This window comes from Impatiens glandulifera, chromosome 1 (genome assembly GCF_907164915.1).
Source record: "Impatiens glandulifera chromosome 1, dImpGla2.1, whole genome shotgun sequence".
NCBI classification, from domain to species: Eukaryota; Viridiplantae; Streptophyta; class Magnoliopsida; order Ericales; family Balsaminaceae; genus Impatiens; species Impatiens glandulifera.
The window spans coordinates 130,937,802-130,964,275 of NC_061862.1; the positions used below are offsets into that span (position 1 = coordinate 130,937,802).

The 26,474-nt window shown below is 29.9% G+C and overlaps 3 protein-coding genes and 1 pseudogene across 3 annotated transcripts in view; all 4 read left to right on the plus strand.

Moving 5' to 3' along the window:
• Positions 1–10,212: 10,212 nt before the first annotated feature.
• On the plus strand, positions 10,213–11,765 carry LOC124932485 (probable aquaporin PIP-type 7a). The gene is made up of 4 exons (XM_047473125.1): positions 10,213–10,575; positions 10,683–10,981; positions 11,072–11,212; positions 11,300–11,765. The coding sequence occupies exons 1-4, from the start codon at positions 10,248–10,250 to the stop codon at positions 11,393–11,395; spliced, it is 864 nt and encodes a 287-aa protein (XP_047329081.1). The 5' UTR covers positions 10,213–10,247; the 3' UTR covers positions 11,396–11,765.
• Positions 11,766–16,076: 4,311 nt separating this feature from the next.
• Positions 16,077–18,047, plus strand: LOC124932501 (signal peptidase complex subunit 2-like). Its single transcript, XM_047473150.1, has 5 exons — positions 16,077–16,249; positions 16,331–16,482; positions 16,663–16,744; positions 17,485–17,627; positions 17,717–18,047. Exons 1-5 carry the CDS (start codon positions 16,124–16,126, stop codon positions 17,811–17,813), a joined length of 600 nt encoding a protein of 199 aa, XP_047329106.1. The 5' UTR covers positions 16,077–16,123; the 3' UTR covers positions 17,814–18,047.
• A 5,563-nt stretch (positions 18,048–23,610) lies between these two features.
• Positions 23,611–26,474, plus strand: part of LOC124919790 (exportin-4) — a 28,312-nt gene continuing 25,448 nt past the window's right edge. The window contains exons 1-3 of the mRNA XM_047460125.1: positions 23,611–23,748; positions 23,928–24,029; positions 25,380–25,467. Of these exons, the coding sequence (XP_047316081.1) occupies positions 23,937–24,029; positions 25,380–25,467 (181 nt within the window). The 5' untranslated portion in view covers positions 23,611–23,748; positions 23,928–23,936. The remainder of the gene's footprint in view (positions 23,749–23,927; positions 24,030–25,379; positions 25,468–26,474) is intronic.
• On the plus strand, positions 25,537–25,645 carry LOC124923062 (annotated as a pseudogene).

Consider the following 26,474-nt stretch of genomic DNA (forward strand, 5'->3'; position numbering starts at 1 on the left):
AAGGGGAGCTGTAGACGTAAGAGTGGATTGAGAGAAAGGAAGTTTGTGTGCTTTATTAATCTTGCAAGAATTGCAGTAATCAAGGGAAGAAATTGAACTTAAATTACATAAATTTGAAATATAAGAAAAAAATTTAAATGACGGATGGCCAAGACGGTGATGCCATAGGAGAGCAGACGTGGTGGATAGTTTTGAAGTAGATGATGTGAGAGATGTTTGAAGGGCACATTTGTAGGAAGAAGACCAGGTGTACATGCCATGATTAAAAGTTCCTTGGAGTAGGATGGTGTTCGTGGAGATAGCCTTGAAACGAAAGGAAGAAGAGGTAAACTCAATTTGTGCATTATTATCAAGGCAAAACTTGGAGACAGAAATAATGTTTTGTGTAATTTTTGGAACATAAAGAACATTTTTAAAGAGTAAAGATTTGTTTTGAGAGGTGATAGTGAATGAACCTGTGTGAGAGATTGGAAGAGATGAGCCATCACCGATGATAACATCATCGTTGCCTGTATAAGGAGTGTGAAGGGATAGATTATCGAGGTCATGTGTGACATGATGAGTAGCACCGCTATCTATAATCCAGTCACATGGAGGGGCGTGAGATGAATAGGCAGTGTTGGCTTGAGGACGAGTGTAGCGAGATTGACGTACAAAGGGTTTGAGTGTAAAGTTAGGATGGGCGCGAGAGAAGTGGCGACAGACGGAGATGGTGTGACCAGTGTAGCCGTAATATTGGCAAACATCAGGTGATTTGGTGTTGGATGAGGAGGAGGGGTTGGGGTAGTGTGGTGAGGACTGTCGGTTGTTGTCTTTAGAGTATTGGGGTCGGGAGTAATTATTATTTTGGCGAGTATTGGATGATGGTTTGTAGGTTGCGACAAAAGCGGTGGTAGGTGTTGATGAGGTGGAGTTGGTGTTGTCATGGAGTTTGGTGAGCTCATGATGTATGAGTTTTTCATGGAGAGCATCGAACGGGATGAGAGTATCTCGAGCTTCAACGGTTTCGATGATGGAACGGTGTTGGGTTTGATCGAGCCCATTTAGAACCTTTGCAATGATGTCTTCGGGATCTAGAGTTTTGCCTAGATTGGCAAGTTCAGTGGTGCATTGTTTTATTTGATGCATATAGTCAGTGATGGTTTGATCGGGTGTCTTTTTGATTGAGTCAAGTCGTTTCTTGACTTGGAGGATATGGCTGCGAGTAGGATTTGCGTAGAGAGATTTGAGAGTAGTCCATGCTTCATGAGATGTAGCAGCAGAGGCTACAAGAGGTGCGATCTTGGCGTCAAGAGTGCCGATGAGGGAGCCTAACAATAGTTGGTCTTGTCGAGACCATGAGGCGTAACTGGGATTAGGGGTGACAGTGTTATCGTCTTTGGTGATTGTTGGTGGTGGGCATTTCTTTTCTCCAGTGAGGTAGTCAAATAGGCTGAAACCAAATAAGAATGACTTGATTTGGGAAGACCATTGTGTAAAGTTGGTGGTGTTGTTTGTAGTTTGTAAGAGTTTGCATTGCGATAAGTTGACAAAGAAGATGGGATAGCCGGGGTCGGTAGGGTTTGGGACGGAGAAGACGTTTGATGACATTGTAAGATCTAAACTTCTGATACCATGTAGAGAAGATGTATGATTGAAAAGGAATAATTGTATATATGAATGAGAAATGTACAGGTTATTTATATTACAATTTGTTATATGTAAAGTCTAAATATGGGTAATAATTAGTTGTGCAATCACTAAGATTATGGAGGAATATATTGTGACTTGATTGCATCTTTGACTTGCAGATTTTATGGAGTCTAAATATGGGTAACAATTAGCTGTGCAATCACTAAGATTATGGAGGAATATATTGTGACTTGATTGCATCTTTGACTTGCAGATTTTGTAGAGTAAGATTGTTTGGTTCCTTAACAAATACGCATGCAACACTTGATTTGAACTTTAATTTTTCTCAATTTCAAGATGGAGGAATTTTTTATTTGTAAACTAAACACTTTGGTAGGGATTTTTTAATGACCAACCATTGAGAATACTTTTAATACTAAGTCCATTTTTAAAAACACTTTTAAATAAATAAAGAATAACAGAAAATCTAAATATATTTTAGGAAACTTTTACATAATATATGTATACAACAATATATACATATTTAGGAAATAGTATTAGTAATTTTAGAATATATAAGTTTCTATATATCTACACACCTTTTTATATATATATATATTCATATATATATATATATATATATATATATATATATATATATATATATATATATATATATTCATATATATATACATAAACTTCCATTGATTTTATTTGTGTTAGATTCTATCATGGTGCCAGAAAATCAAACAAGTACTCTAGGACCGTCTTCAAATCTTCGGGGAGGAAAATTATGGAAAAGGAAAAATTATGATTCTATTTGAACAATAGAAGGAAACAAAAGCTACAATAAACGATCGAGGCTTTCGAGGAAAAGGGATATGAATTCAGAGCACATTCAGAAGAAGGTTGATATTTAATAATAGAATTTTACTAATTTCTTAGGTTAAACTTCATTTTTCAAGCAGGGAGATGAAAATAAACATATAAAGTGTCATCAATGTAAAAAAAATGACAAAAAAATTGTTATTCCTTGTACAATTTGAGGCAAACTGTGTATTGTAATTATTATGTTAAAAGATGGTAAATTCTTTATTCATGTTATATTTTTCTTATCTTGATATTATTAGATTTATTGAGAACCATTCTTGTAAAAAATGTACACATTCTTTTTTAAATTGGTTTCTTATTTTCATATTAAATCAATGCGTTCTTATTAGGAATCGAACTTGAATTCTTCGGTTTCCTAGTACCCGAATTTGATGGAAGTAGATGTTTCTGAGTAATGCTCATTTTGTCGTGGAAACTGCAATTTCAATAATTGCTTGTAGTCAAGTGGTATCATTCATATTTATTTAGTTCTTTTTCTATTTTGAAATATGTTGAATTAACATATGGTTTTGAGGCCCAATTAAGCGTGTCTCAATGTTACGTAAAAAAAAGGAAATAATCCATATATATTATATTATATGATGGAGAGAATGATATATTGTAAAAGAGAAAGAATATATATATATATATAGATAGATATATATATATTATATAATATATAATATATAATATATAAAGAGAATGATTCTTTCTAATTATGAATTCAAAAGGTTTATATATATTTACATTGTAAACGAGTTGTAGAGCGTGGTGAGACTAAAATCTAGAACATACAAAGAGTTAAAATTTGTAATTATAAGTCTATTGAATCAAATTTACGAAAGCAAGACGTAAGACATTATTGGTCCAAACCTGGGTAAAACTCGTGTGTCGTTATTCTGTTTATTCTTTGCTTTTACGTTATTGTTCTATATCCATTACGATTGCTATATTTTCGCTTTTCATTCTTCGGGTAATAGTTTTCACAACAAACTGGTATCAGAGCGAGGTTGGTCTAAGGCGGTCGCGGTTCGATTTCCTTGACATAAGATGGAGTCGACTTCTAGGGTGGATATCGAGAAATTCGATGGGACAAAATATTTTGGGTTATGGAAGATAAAGATGAGGGCACACCTAGGAAACTTGGGAGTCGCTAAAGCATTCGAGGGGGAATCAAAATTACCAGCCTCAATGAACGCGGAGAAAAAGATGGAGGTGTTGGAAAGGGCCTATAACACCTTGATTCTTAGTCTCAGTGATAAGGTACCGCGAGAGGTTGCTAGTGCCACGACGACAACAGAGGCGTGGATTTAATTGGAATCTTTGTATATGACTAAGACAATGTCGTCTCGGATCTAACATTAAGTAGAGATTTTTCAAGTTTATAATGACTGGGGGGAAGGATTTTAATACGCATCTCGACGATTATGTTAAGATTATCCTTGATTTAGAAAACATCGGGATAAGTACAAGGATGAGGATAAGGAGCTGATGCTTTTGAATTCTTAAAGCCACTACGAGAAGTTCAAAAAGCATCAGAAGCATCTAGGGTATAAACATCAGCACGATGTTTTTTTAATTCTCATAATGGCTTAAAAAATTCAAAAGCATCAGCGCCTTATCCTCATCCTTGTACTTATCCCCGATATTTTCTAAATCAATGAGAATCTTTACATAATCGTCGAGATGCGACTACGAATCATTCCCTCGGTCATTCTAAACTTGAAGAATCTTTACTTAATGTAGATCTAAGACTACAATTTCTTAGTCATATAAAAAGATTCCAACTGAAGTCACACCTCTGTTGTCGTCGTAGCACTAACAACCTCTCGTAGTACCTTGTCACTAAGACTAAGAATCAATGTGTTATAGGCTCTTTCCAACACCTCCATCTTTTTCTCCGCATCCATCGAGGCTGGTAATTTCAATCGCCCCTTGAGTTCTTTAGGGACTCCCATGTTGCCTATGTGTGCCCTCACCTTCATCTTCTATAACCCAAAATCTTTCGTCCCATCAAACTTCTCGATATCCACCCTAGAAGTCGACCCCACTCAAGTCAAATAAATCGAACTACGACCACCTTAGACCAACCTCTCTCTGATACCAGTTTGTTGTGTAAACCCGAAGAATGAAAAACAGAAATATAGCATTCGTAATGGATGTAGAACAATAACGTAAAAGAAAAGAATAAACAGAATAACGACACAAGAGTTTTACTTAGGTTCAGACCAAAAATATCATGCTTTTGAAGGATCGATTCAATAGAGTTATAATTACAAATTCTAACTGTATGTTCTAGGTTTTAGTCTCATCACGCTTTATAACTCGTTTATAATATAAATATATATAGGCTTTTTAAATTCATAATTAGGAAAGAATCATTCTCTTTATATTATATTATATTATATTATATTATATTATATTATATTATATTATATTATATTATATTATATTATAGGAAAGAGCTCATTTAGACATTAAAAATTGACTCACTTAGTCTCTATTACTAATCATGGTTATTTTTTTTTTAAAATTAATATTTATTATTCTCTCCTCTCTTTTTTTATTAATTAATTAACTAATTTATCTCATTTTATAATTTTTTTTTTTTGTCTATTCTTTTTTCTATTAACAAATTAAGTCATTTATCTCCTTTTATTAATTTTATTTTGTTATTTTATTATTTTATTTTTTTTCTATTATTTTTAAATTATTTGATCTCTTTTATGGACTAATACTTGAATATTATAATGTATAAAGTAGTTCAATATTTACTATAATTTAATTAGCTAGTTTATAAAACAATATATTCATTTGATTTATACCAGAATAGTTTGCACCGCAAATAAAATTTCTTGAAAAAGATTATACAAGTAATTATTTAATAAAAATATTTGAGCTAAATATAAAAATAGTATCAAAACATTAAACAATTTTATACCTTCCAATATTTAAGTATTAGTTCTTAAAATAACTAACTAATTTTAAAATAATTTATGTTAATATAGAAAGAAACAAAATAATAAAAAATAAATAATTAAATAACAAAATAAAGAATAGTAAAAAGAGATAAATATATTAATTAATTAATAAAAAAAATAGAATAAATAGTAAAATGAAATTAATTAATTAATTAATTAATAAAAAAGGAGGAAAGAAAAAATGAATATTAAATTAATTAATTTTAAATTTAAAAAAATAATCATAATTACTAATAGAGGCTAGATGATAGATACGTGCATTAAATGAACTTTTATCTAACTAGTTGTACAAGTATATACATATTTAGATGAGCTTTTTTTTCTATATTATATTATGAGCAGTGATAGGGAGGCCGATGTTGGGCCTCCGATCATACAACGAATCCTCCGTGGCTGCCATGTGTGCATTGTCAGGCTGTAAAAAGAAATATAAAAAAGAAATGTAAGCGTACGGAACCACTTTCTCTCTTTTCTCTCTTGCCAGGCCGTATCTTTTCTTTTCTCTATCCTCTCCCAGACAACAAATTTCTTGTAAACCCTAGAATAGATTCGGTTCTTCCGGAGAACCTTATCGACGGCGGCCGGGATATAACTCGATATAAATACATTTCGACGGTGGCTGCTCTAAAGAACCATATCGACGGTGGTCGGGTAACTCCATATGACTATTATGTTTTGATACTGTGTTTTTTCATCGTTATCTTTAATCGTTATCCTCACTTTATCTTCAGATCAATACAACTTTATATTGGCATTGTTCGGGTAACTCCATATGACTATTATGTTTTTATATTGTGTTTTTTCATCGTTATCTTTAATCGTTGTCCTCACTTTATCTTCAGATCAATACAACTTTATATTAACATTGTTATATTGAGCTCAATACATCTTTATATTGATCTCAATACACGAATATATTGAGCTCAATACACATTTATATTGAACTCAATACACAAATATTTACACATTTATATTGAGCTCATTACACCTTTATATTTATCTAAATACAGAGATATATTAAGCTCAATACACGGTTATATTATTGTTCACAATCTTCTAATTTAATTCAAATCTGTTATTATTCAGCTGCATGGATCATCTACAAGTTCCACACCAGCAACTACTCCTCCAACCGAGAAAGTGATTCACTCTCCGGTTAGAGTGAGGGCTTGAGATAGGCTACCAACAAAACTGAAATTATCTGCCGTAGAAAAAGTAATTAACATGTCCAAACATTCAACAAAGGTTAGTTTTACCTCATTGACTCGTTATATTGTGTTAGTTGTTTTGTTATATTGAGCTCATTTACTCGTTATATAGAGCTCATTGCCTAGTTATATTGATGTAATATATTTAACTAATTGTCTTGTTAAATTTTGTTATAGAAAAAAATGTGGGATGAACCAATAGATGCGCAACAATTCAATGACCCAGCTACTATACCACAAACAATAGTCTCCACTCAATTCTCTTTTACCACATTATTGTAGTTATGTTATCATGTGTTTATGTTATAATAGTTATATTGAGCTTATTTCAGCGTTATATTGAGATCATTGACTCATTATATAGAGCTCATTGCCTAGTTATATTGACGTATTCATTATATTTAGCTAATTGACTCGTTATATTGTATTTGTTGTTTAGTTATATTGAGATCATTGACTCGTTATATTGTACTTGTTGCTTCGTTATATTGAGATAATTGCATCATTATATAGATCTCAAATAAATGATCTGACTATGATACCACAAACAATAAACTATATAGCATAATTCAGCATTATATTAAGTTTTTTTAGCTTTACTGAGCATAAATATTTGGAGACACGTAAGGAAAGGAGAGAGCCGAAGCCGATGTCCTTGACAGCTTGCTTCTGGAGGTCCGACAGTCCATTCACGAGTTTACATAGGCTCTGAGGAGAAGTGCGGATGTTTGAAATAGTTGTTTTCGGCAATCTTCTTTTTGACAACTTCGAACTGAAAAAATAAAAAAGGTGAACGCTCTATATAACTATTTATTACGATCCATATATCTACCTATTATGCTCCATATAACTACCTATTATGCTCCATACAACTACATATTATACTCCATACAACGACTTATTACGCTTCATATAACTACTAATTACGCTTCATATAACTACTTAGTACGCTTCATATAACTATATTTTACGCTCAATATAACTAGTTATTACGAAATATAACACGTAAAAGATAACTTACCTTCCAAAATCTTGGTTGTCAACATCGTTGGTCTTCCTCTTTCGTGTCTTCGGGATGGTCTTCCTCTTTCGTGCATTCGGAGTCGTTATAACAGTGGTTCCATCAAATAGAACAATGTCGGAATTAGGAGGGACGGTAGATGGGATATTGATATCGGTAAGAGAATCCATTGATCTTAGAGAATAGACAGCAAAAAGCGATTTGATATTGGAGAATACGTACGGCGAGAATACAAGAGGAGGCGAGGTGGGGGAAATATTAGGAGGCGAGGGTCTTCCACGGAAAGACGGAGAACAAGTGGCGGCAATAAGAGATTGATGGAAAGAGTTGAGCGCTTCCACGGCGAGACAGGAAATACCTCACGGCTCGACTAGGTTTACACAGGAGGAAGAGAGAGTAATGAGAGAGAAACAATGGTTAGATTGACGGTTCGACTAGGGTTTACACAGGAGGGGGCAAGAAGAGAGTAATGAGAGATAAGCAATTTAATTCAATATAGGGCAGACGAAGAGTCACAGATTAAAGCTATTTAATTTTATTTTTTAAAATTGAAAAAAATCCAGCGTGGCAATGCCACATAGATTCGCTCTAAGATCTGAGCCCCACCCTCGGCCCCAAATCATTATTCTTATATTATATTATATTATATTATATTATATATTCTTTTCTTTTTATAATATATCATCCATTCTCCTTATTATAATATATATATAGATGATTTCCTTCTTTTTACTTAACATTGAGGCATGCTTTATAATTTATATAAATTATAAAATTACTTATCTAGTATTAGTTTTCTACTAGTAATTAAAATAGTTCTCTAACTTTTAACTTTCAGACTTTTAAGAGGGATATCACTCATAGGGAGAAAATTCACCATCTTCATTACTTGATTAAGTTGTTCATTTCATATCTTAAACAAATTAATGAAGAACAAAATTAAAAGATCGAGATAGAGTCTATAATTCAGGGAAATTTTTTTCTTTCAAATTAGGGTAATTTCTTTCTTTCAAATTTAAAAGATATCTTCCTTCTTACCAACATATTTTTTCTTATAGGAGTGTCATCAACTTCAGTTAATAGACATAACTCTCTTTGCCGAAATGACGAACGTATATACTGGTAATGATTCCTTTAATAAGGTGAAGATTAAATTTATAATTAAAATCTCAATAATACTTTTTTTAAATAGTAATAATTGTTCAACTTCAATTGTTGACCTTTAAGTTATGCCAGTTGTTCATACGAACTATGCATAACTTGTTGCCATGAGACTTGGGGAAGAACTGGATTTGAAGTTGATGAAAGAATAGAAATTGAGTACAAAGATAAAGGTCTAAATTATAATCCATGGAGGAGATCCAATACCAAATATTCCAAATTTGGAAAATGTTTTAAAGAAAAATGTAGAAGAACCATATATAAAATGGATTGCAAAAGGATGATATGAGTATTATTTGTGCTCCAAAGTTGATGGGGATGTAACAATACTTGTGTGCTAAAACTTAAATCTATTCTGCCAAAAGATTGGATTTTAGATCTAATAGATAAAGCAAGTGATATACATGTAAGTATGTAACCTTGTAAAGGAGCATGCTAGGAAATGAAGATAACTCCATGTATTGTTTGGACTCAGCTAATACCTAAAATAGGTAATACCTAAAATAGGGAAAGTCTAGAACAATTTCAGAAGCATTGGACGAAAGGTGAACCTGTCATTGTTCGCGATATTCTTAACGAGACAAATGGGTTAAGCAGGGAGCCAATGGTTATGTAGCGTGCACTTTCTTAAAGTTTAGAGAAAAAAAATGACTTACAAACAATATCTCTACAGTGAAGGCTATTGAGTGTTGGCTGATTGCGAGGTTGGTTTGTTAAACTAAGTCGTTTATCATTTCTAATGTCAAATCGTTGTAGAATTTGTTCAGATTATTTTTTTTATTGAGTTTTATTTGTTATTTATAGGTCTATATAAATACTTGTCATTTTTCTTCTCACCTAATGGATGTTGTCAACATATATGATTTATGTATGTATCTTTGTTTTAGATGTTTTTCAAATTTTATATACTCTATAAATTTAAAATATAAATAAATATTAAAAATTTAATTTTACAAATTAAAACCAATTCAAAAATTTGAATAATATTATTTTTATTTTTTTTACCCGTGCTTTCCACACGGGATCGATTATAATTACAAAACAAGAATTGTAAACTTTTTATATATAAACAAATTTGTAGAAAAAAAAATGTTTGTATTATAAAAAAACAATAATTATTTTCTTTTACCAAACTAAATTTTGTTAGTATTATAAAAAAAATGTCTACCCACAACCATACTAGAAAGGAGTTTATGGTCCAATTTGTACAATACAAGAATGAGTTGGTTGGAAAAGTGCGGAAAAAATGCTTGGTTTGTTGGATTGCCACTTTACGCCACTCCCCTTACTGGCCGGAGTTATCAATATATGAACGATCCTTGATCTGTTCTTCCGATTACTTCATCAACATTAATCAACAATCCATTATCAATTTCTAGTGATTGAGATAATACAATGCAAGGAAGAGAGCAAGATGTATCGGTAGGAGCGAACAGATACAGGGAAACGCAGCCCATTGGAATCGCTGCTCAAGGCGACAAAGACTACTCGGAACCTGCACCAGCGCCGCTGTTCGAACCCGCCGAGCTGACTTCATGGTCGTTCTACAGAGCTGGGATCGCAGAATTCGTGGCGACATTCCTTTTCCTCTACGTCACGATCTTGACCGTAATGGGTGTGGGAAAAGCACCCACCAAGTGTTCGACGGTTGGTATACAAGGAATTGCATGGTCTTTCGGTGGAATGATCTTTGCTTTAGTCTATTGTACAGCCGGAATTTCAGGTTTTTATAAACACCCATTTCATGTTTCAACATCAACATTATGATTACATTAATTTATCTGATGATCATGATTCATGGATTGATTGGATTGTGGAGAATAATAATAGGAGGACATATAAATCCAGCTGTGACATTCGGATTGCTTTTGGCAAGAAAGTTATCTTTAACTAGAGCTTTATTCTACATGGTGATGCAATGCCTTGGAGCTATTTGCGGTGCGGGGATAGTGAAAGGATTTGAAGGTAAAACCGAATATACTATTCTCAGCGGAGGAGCCAATTTTGTGAACCACGGTTACACCATAGGCGACGGACTTGGTGCTGAAATCATGGGCACTTTCGTCCTAGTCTACACCGTTCTCTCCGCCACAGATGCTAAACGCAGTGCGCGGGACTCTCATGTGCCGGTAAGTATCTGATTGCATGATCAATTCTAATTTAAACTGTTACCTAGTTCTTGAATTATGATATGATGATGAATTGGATATGTGTAATAGATCTTGGCACCATTGCCAATTGGGTTTGCTGTGTTTTTGGTTCATTTGGCAACTATTCCAATTACGGGTACTGGTATTAACCCGGCTAGAAGTCTTGGAGCAGCGATAATCTATAATCGAAGACATGCCTGGAATGATCATGTAAACAGCTAGATCTGAATCTATTCCTATGCTTGATATATGTTTTCTTTGTTTATGGGTTGTTTTTGATTGAATGATTTGATGCAGTGGATCTTCTGGGTAGGGCCATTTATTGGGGCGGGATTGGCTTCCTTATATCACCAAGTTGTGATCAGAGCCATCCCTTTCAATAAGTCCAAGTGATTTGCAAATTGTATCCTTCTGATCATTGCAGTTCAGAATCCAGATGAGGAGGGAAAAAGAAAAAACATGCTCAGATCTGTATAGATTATAGAAGAAAGTGGATAACATTGGCTCTGAAAAATGACATTCTGCCATTATGCAGTTTGATCAAGTGACCAGAGTCGGTGCATACGAGAACAAAGGTAACAGGTTCGATTCCCACTTAGAATGCATTAAGTTGAAGCATAGGTCATGACTATAGGAGTCATGCTAGCTTATACCATTCAACCGAAACGAAAAAAAAACTTATGTATTATCTTTTCTTGTGTGGAAATCAATGTATTTTTAAATTTGGCCACACAAATAAAAGTCACTCAAAAAAGGGCATGTAAATGAGACAATAACGAAGATGTTATTAGTTCTCATGGTTCATTTGAGTTTTGAAGAAGGTTACAAGTTATGGTGATCATTTCTTGTTAGATATCATTTTGACATGTAACTGTATAAATTTATAATAAACCTTGTTATAATTTGTTTTTTTAAGGTTACAAATAAAACCATGTTCAGTGGAATAAAAGTCTATTGAAAGCATCTTGAGCTTATTAAAATTAAATATTGATATTATTATACTTTTATATTAGACATTGCCTAAGTGAGTCTTCTTTTTTAATATATTTTATTTCATAGATTTTGCATTAACAAATTGTTAATATAATAGGTTTGAAATATATATGTTCAAGTAGTAACCTGCTCAATCCAATTATACTTATGGTTTTTAATATTCATAACATTTTTTAGAATCATTTTATCACTTATTTTAAATTTTAAAAAAAACTTGGTTTTGAGAGGTAAGGCTTTGTTTACTCCAATGAGATTTTGATATTACTTGATTTCCTTCTATTTGTCCAAACTTTATTCATGACTTGTTTCGTTTCAAACTTTTAGTATTGGTGAACAAATTGTTGGGCCGTGTGGGTGTGTCATTCTAATTCTCCTTTAATTTAAAAAAAATATATATATTGTGAACTTTGTAAAAAATATTGATGAACTTTGTTTCATGTATCAAGTTTGAGTCACACTCTAATCTATTTTCGAGTTAGTTCTTTAAATCTCTTGAAAGATCGAATATTTTTAAAGTCGGTATCTGTGCAATTTTTTTTCTTGTCCTCACTTGTTTCATAAGATCCTGAATATAAACAGAACTTTTTGAGCAATCCAATTTCACTCAAACAAATGAACAACTATTCTGATTTGAAATCGGAGAATGGGTGTGGAACTCTAACAATGGGTTTGATATTTAATATGAAAGGGTTTGAAAATTGTTCAAAGGTGTTAAGATATCTTCAAATTGACCATCTTCGATTTTGGACTTGTCGTGAACCAAATGTGAGTGCATGTCATTGAGTTGACATCCTCTAGACTGAACCCAAAGTGGAAAGAGTCTAGTTGATTGGTCATCTAGATATAAGGTTGGAAACTCCATCTAAAATTGTAACAAAAAAATATTGAAAACAAAGAAAAATAATGGAAAAGATGACACTTCGACATTGGAAAAAGGTTTTGAAAAGAAGGGGAATTTGTTTTTTAGAATTTAATGGGAAAAAATGAGTATAAAACTCAAATGATCAAAAACAAATGAGTAAAATTTAATTAGAAGAATGAAAGTTTAGAGAATCATTGATTTTGATTTGTCGTGGATAAGAAGTCTACTACTCAAAACTCAAATGAAAACAAATGGGTTCTATCATAAGATCCAATCAAAAGAAAATAAAAGACAATTAAAAACATCCAAGTCAAAATTCATTAGTATAATAAGCTCGTGCAAATAAAGTTTTCAATATTTTAGGAAAGTTAAAAAACCTACCACCAAAGTTCAAAATGGAGAATAGAAAAATGAGTCAAGCTTGGTGTGAGTCGCTCGTTAAAAACTCGACTTGAGTTTGAGTTTGACTTTGACCAAGTTCGAGTCAAACTCGAGCTCGAACCGACTCGTTTAATATTCGAGTCGAGCTCATATAATATTTGTTCGATGGTTTGTCGAGTTTTTCGAGCCTGATAATAAATAATATATTTTTTATTTAATTTAATATTAAAATCTAAAATTTAAAATAAATATTTTTTCCTTACAAATATTTGAAAATTTAATTTTAGTTTAAGTTTTTCGAGTCGAGCTCGATCTTAAATTTATAAACTTGTTCGAGTTTAAGTTCGAGTCGAGCTCAAATTGGCTTGAGCTCGGCTTGACTCATTTATCGCCCTAGTTTTCACAACTACACACAACTCTTCATTTTTTTTTAAAAAAACTACATGAAACTTTTTGTACACTTTAACTTAAATATTTCAAGTGGTTATATAATACTATGAAAAAAACACAATAAACAAAAATTGTAGAAAAATAAAGTGTCAAAACGGAGATAATCAACTTTTTGAATTTTTCAAATCTAAAAGTAATTTTTCTCTTGATAATAATAATTGAGATGTAATTGAGCTCATAACCTATACAAAGTATAACATTTTGAATTCGAACTTTCACTCGTAGTTGATATGAAAACTTTGATACATTATTCTTCTTATATGCAGATTGGCGGTTTTGAGTAGCCCTTAGAATATGGAGAAATATTGTATTTGATAGTTATATTAAATTATATAGATTATGTTAAATTTATAAATAGTACATTAAATTTATTAAATTTATAAGAAAATTAATATAATAATATAAATATTATCACAATATTAACAAATATATTCTTTTATATTATCATCCCTTCTCAAGCTCAAGAGGAAAAATCCTTTGACAACTTGAGGTTAAAAACGAAATTATGAAATATTAATTTTATGTTTTTCAAACTTAATAAACTCGTGAATGTTGAAATCTATTCAATTACATGATGGCGTGTGTTGACTAATAAATCAACGAAGATGTAGAATTTTATGGGCATCGACGATTGGGGTGAAACATCAATTGAAGAACTCTGAGATTATTTGTGAGTGTTGAGATCCATTCAACAACGGAATGATTGTGTGTTGACTAATAAATCAGCAAAAAAAAAATAGAATTACATGGGCGTTGAATACTGGGGTGAAACGACAACCAAAAGAACTTTATGTTAATTACAACTATTGAGATCCATCTAACGACGGGAATACAGTGTGTTGACTAAATAACCAAAAAAAAATCTCATAATTTGATTAATACAAACAAAAATATAGACATATTGACGACCGGAGTAAAACAACAACCCAAAAAAATCTCAGAGATAAAATAGTCGAAAAAAATAAGTAAATCAACAAAAAAAAACATTTAAAAGAAAAAATATTATTATAAATTTATGAGAGTCCTTTGACAATGACTAGTCATTTATGTAAGTAGCGAAAAACTATGACGTGTTGGGCTCAAAAACGAAAACAATGCTCTAATTTTATTAAGGGTGAGCAATCAGGTAAACCTACCTGTATTACCCATCTTTACCTGTATTACCATCTTTGACTAATTTAATATTAATTTATTAGTTTGATTTGTTTAACAAATATTTGACTCGTTATAGTCTGTTTAACACATCTTTAACTAATTTAACGTATTTTGATTAGTTTAACACATTTGGTTCGATTCCATCTAAAAACGTTTTAAGTTTAAACGAGGGGTCAAGATTATAGGGTGTCATGCTAGTTCTCTTTTAATTAAAAAACACATTTGACTCATTTAATACATTTTTAATGCGTTTAACAAATATTTGACTCGTTTAATTTGCCACGATTGTAAATAAAATGATATTTAAAGACGTTTCGAAAATATATATATTTTAAAATTGAGTATAATTTTCGAGATTTACGTATTTTAATTTGTCAAAGTTGATTTGGTGACTAAAAATGTGTAATATAAAAAATATTTGAGAAATTTTGAATATAGATATATTTTGTATTATTTTTTTTTTAAACTTCATACTAACTAGCGTAACTTTGTATAGGACCTACTAATTTGGATGTATTTGTATTTTAAATTATGTATTTTTTTCGATGTACATGCATTAAAAAATGTGGAATATGATTTCAATAATAACTTTAAAAAATATGTAATATTAGAAAATAATTAAAAAAATATAAAATATATAATTTTTCTTTTGCTTTTACATATATGATAAATTAATTAAGAAAAAATATTATATTTATGAAAAATTCTTAAATAGTTAAAATTGTGATACTTGAAACTCCGACATAATTTAAAATTTGAACCTCATTTAATACAAATAATTCAATTTCGAGTGACACATAATAATTGTACCAAACATATATTATATATAAGTGGGCTTGTTTGTTTTAGTTTATTAATTTCAATTTATTTTTTCAACATTTAAATATAATATTAATTTATTAGTTTAAGTATATTTAATTTTAGAGGAGGAAATGACTTCTATTAAAACCCCCCACACATAAAAAGAAAAAAATGTGTAATTCCACACATAAAAAGAAAAAAATGTGTAATTTTATTTTTCTACCAATCAAATTAGAGTACCTTGTCATCTCTTAATTTTATTTATTCATAAATTACCATAGATTTACATAATATTAAATTTATTAAAAATGAAAATATGAGTCAAAAGATGACTAAAAAGTTGATCTTTAATTCAATTAGTGATTATTTTTTATTTTATTTTGAAACGGAGAGAAAAAAAATTGACTAGTATTCTTTAGCTTCATCATTTTGGATCACAATTCATCAGTTTCAGACAAAAACCCTAGAGAAAGAAAATCATGCCTGAGACGACGAAGACCGAAATGGCGACTTCTACTAACTCCTCAGCCAAGAAATCTACCAAGAAGATCAATCTCTTGGATCACAATTCTATCAAAAACATCCTCGATGAATCAGTCAACGAAGTAATCATCTATTCTCTCTTTCTTTCTATTGTATCTTCTGCGATGGATGGATGGATCCGTGATTTTGTTTTTTTATGGCAGATCGTCACTGGTCGTGGTCACATTGAAAATGTTAAGATGAGTAACATTCGTCTTTTCTTGGGGATTATCATCATTGGTATTGCTCTTGTTGCTCAATTCTACCCTAAGAAGTTCCCAGAGAATAGAGATTTTCTCATCGGCTGCATTATATTATATCCTTTTCTTTCCTTTCTTTCTTTCTGCTGTGTTTTGAATTCTCTTCCTAACCGAGCAACAAGATCTAGAAATTATCAGAGCCCAATTGATCTCTGATTTACCAGAGCTGTCTACGCTTGGTACATAATCTGAATTGTGATTGATTGTCTTCTTAGTTTGATCCTTGACTATGGCAAGTATATTTTGTTCAATGCGATATTGCAGCTAATCATACACACAAAGGAAAAGAATGCTATTTTGTTTACATATCCTCCTACTGTAAGTCTCTGGTTGGTTATACTCTTTATTGCTGAATCAAAATACTATTTTCTTAGTTTATCCTTCTTAATGTTTTATGTAGTAATTGAGTCACCCATTTGATATGTTGACCTATTGAATTGGATGAATGATTCCTTGTTAATTGTGAATGAACTGAACCTTTAGTTGATGTCTTAGATAACGGGACACTGGCTTCATGAAAGAAATTTATGTTATCAATTTTACCTTCTTCCTGTGAATGTGCTGAAGATCATTCATTTTTGTATATCCTCTTACACACACCTGTTTGAGGATTTTTTTATAGTTTTCTTATGCAAATCTTGAAATTAACATTGGACTACATGGGAAGTATCCTTCTTTTACTTTCCTTGGAATATTGTTTTATAATTCATGGAATATTTTCTGCTATTTTCTTTGTGTAATAAGTAAATTTTAAGTACTAAAATAAACAATTCATTAATCCTCCTTCCAACAACCACTGATTGCATTTTTCAGCAGTTCTTGTAGAGATTGTTTGATATAGGTTGTTTCCCCTTTTTTTTGAAAAAAAACCTTGTTTGATGAAAATGTATATTATTTTGGGTTATTTGGATTAAATGACAAAAATGTCCATTGTATCAATATTTTAAAACTTTATAGAACATAAAGTATTTTAGTTGATGATTTGATTGATGATGGGATATAGGGGGTTATTTTGTCAAACAAGGCTTTACTTTATTTGTATTATTGTTTGTTTGTAGGGATCCTTCAGCAACACTGGTTTAATTGTCTCTTCCAAGTTGCCAAGGTTCTCTGATTTGTATACTCTCACCATAGCTAGTGCAGATCCCAAATCCATATTGGCTAAGCCAACTGTGGAACTCACCAAGAGTGTAACTCAATGGTATGAATATCTTTTATTTTTCTCAGTCTGTTAGTTGATTCAAATCCTTCATAATCATCCATCAATGTGAATCATATATACTAATGCAGGTTCACCAAGGATGGAGTTCTAGTTGAGGGCCTTTTCTGGAAGGATGTTGATGCATTACTAAATAAGTATGCCAAGGAGTCTAAGAAGAGCAAGTGAAGTTGTTAGATTCATCTCTATCATGTTGGCGCATGCGGTTCTTAGGGCATATATGGCATTGAGTTTAGTTTAATTATGATTTGGCCAAGACGAATTTTAGACTAATCAAAAAAAATTACATGGGAATTGGTTGTTTTTTACCTTGCATACATGGATTTAGTCTAACTATTCAATTTCATGGTTTTCTTCTTACATTTTTGTTTTTATGAATGGATAGCTGGTTACAAGATGTGAGAACATGTGACTTCTTTTTGTGTATTTTAGCGGTTTTGTTCACTTTGCAGCCTGAAAGGGGTGGACATTGGTCTTATTTTTTGAATTATGCAGAGGCTAAGTTTTTCTCTCAAGTCATCATGGAGCTTAAGAATTTGCGGTATGGTATGACATGCTTCTTTTCATATATTTAGTTTTGGTTTTGAGGTTCCATGATTTCATTTCCTAGGAAAGAGCATTTTTCTAATGTTGTGGCTAACAAGAAATTGAAAAAGAATATTCTTATGATTTCCTTGAGAGGGTCTTGGGTTATGTATGAATGAAGTTAAAAATGACTAAAATACTTTGCTTAGTTAGACTATAAAATATATGATTGAACCCATCATTAGTAGTTGAGTTTTAAGAGACTTGTTTTTTTAAGGAAAAACTACAGTTTGATTAAATTTTAAAAAAGAATGACAGGAAAATCTTTTAACTTTTTTTTCTCTCTATTTTGGAAAATATTTAAATAATTTGGATAAATTTGATATTTGATATATAAAAAGAAGAGATTGATGGAGTGATTGTTGAAGAAATAGTTGTGTTTTGAGATAAAATTTGGATAAAATCTCAATAATCACTAAATCAAATAAAGTTTTAGAGTTTGGATAAATAATTCAATCTAATTAAACATTATTTTAATCATTTATTACATCACTTAATTTAAATATATTTTATTTTATTATTATATATTAATATCTTTAAATTTTTATAAAAGAAAATTTAAACCTTAAAACTATAAAATAAAATAAAACTAACAACACTTTCTTAACTTAAGGCGTTGATATCACATTAGGTAGATAATTAATACTTTTCTTGGTCAGTACTACTCAGTATTATAAAAATAAATTTGAAATGTATTTTTCATTAAATTAACACTATTAGTTTAAATGTATTTTTTATTTATATTTATTAAACTTTTTCATTTTTATTTAATATTAAATTTAATAATAAGTTTGAAATAATAATATTATAACTTAAAATAATTAATATTTATTAATTATTTAAAACATGCCAAATAAATTAGTTATTTTTTAAATTTATTTTATATTAATTTTTTTCAAAATAATAAAATATTTTATAATTAAAGTTTAATAAGTACAATGATATTTTAAATTAATTCATTTTAATAAAAGACTAATATTGAAAACTATATTTTTATTAAATAATAATATTATAAATTAAATTAATAAATATTTAATTATTTAAAATGTCAAATATCATATAGTAAATGAATTAATTATTTTTTTAAGTTTTGTTTTTAAAATTTTATTTTTTTCATAAAATAATTTATGTTATAAGACTAATATATTAAAAAATTTAATATATTTAATATGATAGTTTTTGTAATGATGTTTTAAAATTATTAATTATTTTTATAAAAATAAATTTATAAAATATCATAAATATATAATATATATATATATATATATATATATATATATATAACAAAAATAATTAATTAATTTTTATTTAATATTGACATTTTTTAAATAATTAATAAATATTTAATATTTTAATTTATTTTCTCAGTATTCAATTATAATAATATTTAGAATAGAATATTACAAATTATATAATTGGTAATTGTTATTATTTTTAAGTAGTATTAAACTGTAAGGATAGAATAATAATACTAATAGTAAATTTAGTTATGTGTTTGGTTGATTATTTTATATAAACAGTATTTAAAAGATGTAACTTTAAACTAGATACAAATTTGTACATAGTAGAACCAATTACAAGGTTATATAAAAAAATATTTTCCATTTTTATCCTTATATTTTTATTATTTCTTTTCTTTGAAAACTCTATTTTTCATATTTACCGTTATATTTTAATTATTTTTTCCTTCCTATTTGATATGTTATTTACATTTTTTTAATTACATTTTACTCAATATATATAAGAAGTTAATACAGTGCTCATTTACTCTCTCAATTTCAAAAAATGTTAAAATTATTAAAAAAAATATTAGATATAGATTCTATTTAAAAATATATAATATTAAATAATAAATAATAAATAAAAATTTAAATAAATTATTGGTGCTATAAAATATATAAAATAATAAAATTTAATATATTGTAATAATCTTAAATAAAGTAAATAAAAATTACTTATTATTAAGTTGGTGATGATTTAATATAGTAGTAAGAAACTTGATAATTAAATTAGATATAAAGAGTAAAATTTCTCATAAACAAAATAATAAAAGAATTAAAAGTGAGAAACAAAAATTCAATATTTAACATAAACAAAGATCAACATTTGTTAATAACATTTTACAACCTAACACAAAATATTTACAAATTATATGTAATAATAATAAAAAAGTAAACTAAATTTATATAAATATAAAAGGTAAAAATGTCTTTTACATTTTATACAACATTTTTATACTACAAACCAAACACGAAATTATAAAATCTATATAATTTATAACCCCTCTTATATTTTCAACCAAATACAAATAACATATATAATTTATACCCCTTTACAACTTATATCCTTTATAATTAATACCTATATAACTAATATCATCTAACAAACACTACCTCAAAGTATAATACTCAGTAGGTTACAAAATATTGAATATAGAACATTTTATTTAGGGATTTCATTTAACTAAATCACCACGGATTCTCTATTTGTTAAAGAATTTTTTTTTGTATTATTTAAAAAAACTAATTCAATTAAAATAATTTTTAAAATAACATTTACAAAATTAAAACAACTAAATAAAAATTTATAATGCTAAATAATATAACAAATTAAGAAAAATTAAATTTTTAATGTAAACAATTTAATAATAATATAATTGTTTTTATGGTGACTCCAAATATTTAAACAATGAGTGAAAATAGAGAAAGACGAATAAACCAATTAAAATATATTGAAAAAATTCTAACAAATATTTAGAGGACGGTGAAAATTATCTTTTACCGAATATTTGGTAAATACGTAAAAATAAAAAATAAAAAATAAAAAAAGGTTAAGTCAAGTGATAAATAATGAGAAGATAATTATAAGAGTGGTAGAAAGATTTTGAAAAAAAAAAAATTAACTCTAAATTTGATAACTTCATCGAATTTTTTTAATAAAACGATAAACAAAAACTTAAAAAATAATTAACAACACAATAAGAGAATATAAATAATAAAAACTCCCCAACAATTTAGAGTATTTTTCAAATTATACATGAGTTCAGAAAGAAAGTCAAACTAAACGGAAATCTTCACTAGCAAAATTCTCGTAATATATACGAATAAAAATATAAATAAAATAAATTTAATAAAAATAATTATAATAATATTTATTCAATATTTAAAATTCTTAATAAAATCACGAATAATATATTTAAATATAAAATAGAATACTCTCATTTAACATTTTATTCACTTCATTAAAATAATTTATCTTCTCACATATTTTATTACATATTTTTTCTTAGTGAATCTCTCATCTCGTGACCTTTCACTTTCATTTTGGTCAAATCAAAAAACTCAAACATTATCAATCTTTCTTTTACCCCACTTTAGTCCATCAATGCTCAATCGACCTCTCATCCCGTGATCTTAAAACACTCAAACTGACCAACCATCTCATTCCACATTTATCTACCAATTCAAATTAGACTTCTCATCTTGTGACCTTAACTTTTACTTCAACTAATCTTCTCGTATATTTTAACCACCAGTATCATTTTTTTCCCAATCGACCTCTATCTATTTACATTACTTTCACTTCGACTAATCAAAAATCATCTCATTCCATATGTCTCCACCAATCACAATCGACATTTATTCTCTCGAAGACCTTACTTTAACTTCATCAAACAACTCATCTTCTCCCATATTATAAAATACACAACCCCGACATTCTTATCATCACTTCGACTAACATCTCATTCCACATTTATCCAACCCAATTGACCTCTCATCTTGTTACCTTACTTTCACTTTGACTAATTAACCATCTCATTCCATATTTATCCATTAATTCACAATCGACATTTCATCTCGAGACCTTGGTTTCACTTAAGGGTGTAAGCGGTTCGGTTTGGTCGGTTTATTGACTGAAATACATATCCAAACTGTTGAGGTCGGTTTGCTAAATTTGAAACTGTTGGTTTAGTCGGTTTAATCAGTTCAAATTGAACGGTTTGAAAATCAGTTTGGTCGGTTTAATCGGTTTATTCGGTTTAAAAACACAATTATCAAATCTACATAAAAAGTTATAAAAAATTACTTTAAATATGTTACTAGACTATAAAATCTTCAAAATAATGACTTAAAGTCTCAAAATCTATTAAGAACTACATAAATATATGACATTGAACAATTCAAAATCAAATTCACTCCTCTATAATTTTCAAGCCATCATACTACAACAAATCAATTTTTAGCAATCCAAATTCACCTCTTTTTAAAATAAAATTAAAAAAAAACATCATTACAAGTGCCATGAATAATTGCAACAACCCCACCACCACTCTCACTTCCAAACATTGTTAAAATACTTTCCTCTGGGGTACAAGAAGGGGGACATCTTACTGCTTGTGGAACTTCAATGTTCACGGGCTCATTGGCTAAATAGAAATTGGCACATACAATATGTCCGGTCTTTTCTCGTGAATTTTCATAAACCTGTGATTTTCAATCCTATGCTCTACCAGTTGAGCTATCCCGACTATTCCCGATGAATCATCGTCTTACTAGAATAGAGGATGGTGTAGATCAATCAGAGAAAGTGTGCATAAAAGTATTTGCTCCAAGGAGCAATCCGAGAATTATGTCTGTTTTCTGGGTTTAGAAAACGGCGTACTAAACCCACTACGTGCCACACCGTCGAGCGGCTGGCCTGAATGTCGAGTCTTTCTCCGTCGCCAACTCAACGTCGTTGTCTTCCTTCCTTTGTTTGAATGTTTCGTTTTCGCGCCCGCCCTTGGAGTAAGAAAAGACGAATTTTCAAGTTTTTCCCAAATTAGTAAACCCTTGATATATTGATGGAATATAATGTAATAGAGCCACTTTGAGATTCCTATGAAATGAGGTACGGAAGGGAGTTTATGGGTTGAAAACGAGAATTGAAGTCTATAAGTTACGAAGGAAGCTTTAAGTCATATTGTTTGTTTTTATTTACCAGAAAACGTTGCAACATATGTCGGGAAGGCCTCTGTTATGCTCGAAGTTTTGACATGCCTATTTATCAATTAAATAAACTAGTTAAGCAAGTATATTTCTTAAATAGTTTTGTTATCCTACATGAATGTAACTAAAATAAAAAAGATAAAAATAAAAATGGCAAAAAGTATTAAACATAGTTGCCTAAAAATATCTTAAAAGCTGTAAATTTTATTTCACTATAAATCAATTAATATTTTATAATAATAAAAATAAAAATAAAAGTTTCAATAAAATTCCAATTCCACTAAAAAAAAAAACATAACCTAATTAATTATTATCCTTGTGCTAAGTATAACCTAATTAATCAAATTATTTATTTACATATACTCTTTGTATAACATCTTAAACCATTTGAAAAAAAAAAAAAGTGAAGAAGAAGACGGCTATGTTTGCTGGTGACACCTTTCCGACGCCGCGATTCTTCTGAGCTCGTTCTCTCACTCTCTCTCTAAGACGCCGTTCTCTTTCATCGGTTCAATCTTTACCAAGATTCGGTATATACTCTAAACGTTTCTAGCATGTTATCAGTAGTAGAATTGATCAAGTTACTGGAACAAAAATCATTACTTGTCATCAGTTATCCATGTTCCTAAGTTTATCTTGTTTATTTCCATTAATCTGCAATTCCCTCATTAAATTTAACCTCTTTCTTTCCCTCCTTATGTACATACAGTCAAACAAGATGGATCAGGGGCTATTGAATGGTGGGAATCCAGACTTGCCGCAGCTTCAGGCTCTTATGCATAGCATTGAATTCGCTTGCAGTTCTATCCAGGTGGTCTATCATCTTGTGCTTGTGCTGTATTAAGTTACCCTTCTGTTAAATTTTTTGATGAAGTTCTTAACATTTTCTTAATTCGACTAGTTGTGTTCTGATGAAATTTTGTCAATCTTATCATCTCAATTAGTTGTATTTCAACTGCATGAATAGAAAAGAATGAAACTTGAATAAATTAATTGAATAGGGTTAAGTTCAGATTATTAATTGAAGTATCCCATGGTGTGCATAGGAAGTTAGCCAAAAAAGTTCATGTGTTTCTTCTAAATGTATCTTTTTAACAAATCATAATTCACCACTGTATCGAGTTTGCTAAAAGTACACTATTTAAATGTACGTAACAACAAAATCTTGGCTCATGACACTATTTTCACATTTTCACCAATTATGCGATTAATATCGTATGATGGAAAATTTGAGGTTCTCAAGGGGTTGTAGACCTTCTAATTACCGATAATTGAATGCTTGTTGGCTGGGTACATTGGGAAATTAATAATGGGATGCATTAGTAACGCTTTATGTTGGTTTGTCATGCTTAGCATTTTGCTTGTTGAAGCCTGAAGATATTTATCTTTTCTGCTTTGACTTCACGAATATATTACATATCCAATTTCTTTAGAAAAATGTTATAAAGTACAAAAGGAAGAAGAAAAAATGGGACAAATTAAACTAGAGTTAGATCATGTTTTTTTCTGGTTCTCCTGCTATACTTAGACTTGTATTACAAGAGACTAGTAATTTAGGTCCAAATTCTTGTGTTCGCTCAGCTTTAGCTATGCAGTGAAGTTATGAGCTGCATGGCCAGTCACCAAATTGCACATAAGGTTTAAAAAAGTGTGGTGCAAATGTATCGTGTGCCAGCCAAATAAACGGGTCCTCTATACTCTTGATTTTACTAGTGAATGCAAAATTTTATGCTTGTGTCTAAGATATTTTCAAAATCTTTTAAAATTTCTTTCTCTCGAGCATGGAATATAAAATTCCAATTATTTGTATGTATTTATGTAGAAGAAGTTGCTTAGTTCTATATCATAATCTCCATCTTTGTTGATTATATGGCTTGGGGTATTTTTGCCCTCCCCCCCCCCCCCCCTCCTTTTTTTGTTTCTTTCCCCTTTTCACTTCTTTTGCGTGTTGTTTCTATTCCCAGAAGTCGCTTTCTGGGACAATTTTATTAATACAAATTTTAACTTAAAAAATATAGTTATGTAGAAGAAACTTTAATATCTTTTGGTTCTAGGAAATTTAAGTGGTAAAACATTTGTTTTGCAATTAGTGAGGATTATTTCTACTTTCTTTTTGCATGCATATACATATGCTCACATGTTTGGCTAATCTCTTAACCAGATGCATGTTAATCCGAGAGCAGCTGAGGCAACCCTTTTATCTCTTTATCAGTCATCTCGACCATACAAAGCATGTCAATTCATTCTTGGTAAGATGGTCCAACATTTTTGTTTATGCACCATAAATTTTCTAAATTGTCGCTTTAGTGGACATTTGACTATAATCGAAACTCGAAAGGTCAGCCATAATCGAAATGATACTTGGGTGATTAGCATGACCCCTAAACAAGGATGACATACACAAATTGAGAAATGGTCCTAGTTTCTTGTAATTTATGTATCGCAGACAATGCTTATTTTATCTATTCTAGGTTTTTCATTTTCCTTTTTTATATTTACGGAATTTGGAATGATGACGTGTTATCTTTATTCCAAGGGTAGTTGCCTTTAAATATAATTTACGTGAGTTCCTATTTTAGATAACTTTTAACTAGATAACTCTTACTTCCTAAACAACACATAGTAGTTATCCTTTTTTAGAATATTAATAATTACCTCACTTATGTTATTCAAATAACATATTTTACGTCAATCATATTCCTATTTGGATATGTAGTTTCTAACAAAATATTCTATACTCCCCATCAAAGTGGGTTGTACATATTGTACATGCGCAACACTTGCCTTTAATCTCTTCAAATCTTGCTCTTGGTAGGGCCTTAGTCAGAATATCTGCATTTTGTCGGGATGTAAGAAAGTGAAATCTGCTTGCTTTCAACCTTCTCCACGATAAAATGCATATCAATATCAACACACTTAGTTCTGTCATGGTGCACACCATTCTTCACCATACTAATTGCAGATTGATTGTCACACAATATATTTTTGATAGATGCAAAGAATTCATAGCAACTTAGAAAATATATGGATAGGAAAAGAAGAAAGGCAACCAAAATCAGTTTTTAGAACTTAGAAGGAATTGGGGAAAATTTTATGCTCAAATTGAGATTTGAGGTTTTGAGTGAAAAGTAAAAACAAAGTTTTTTTTTTAAATGCCAACTTTTCATTATAATGAACGCAAGTTGCGTTCAAACGTTACAGAAAGATGGGATGAAGAGAACAAAGAAAGAAACAAAATACAAATGGAAGAAGTTTA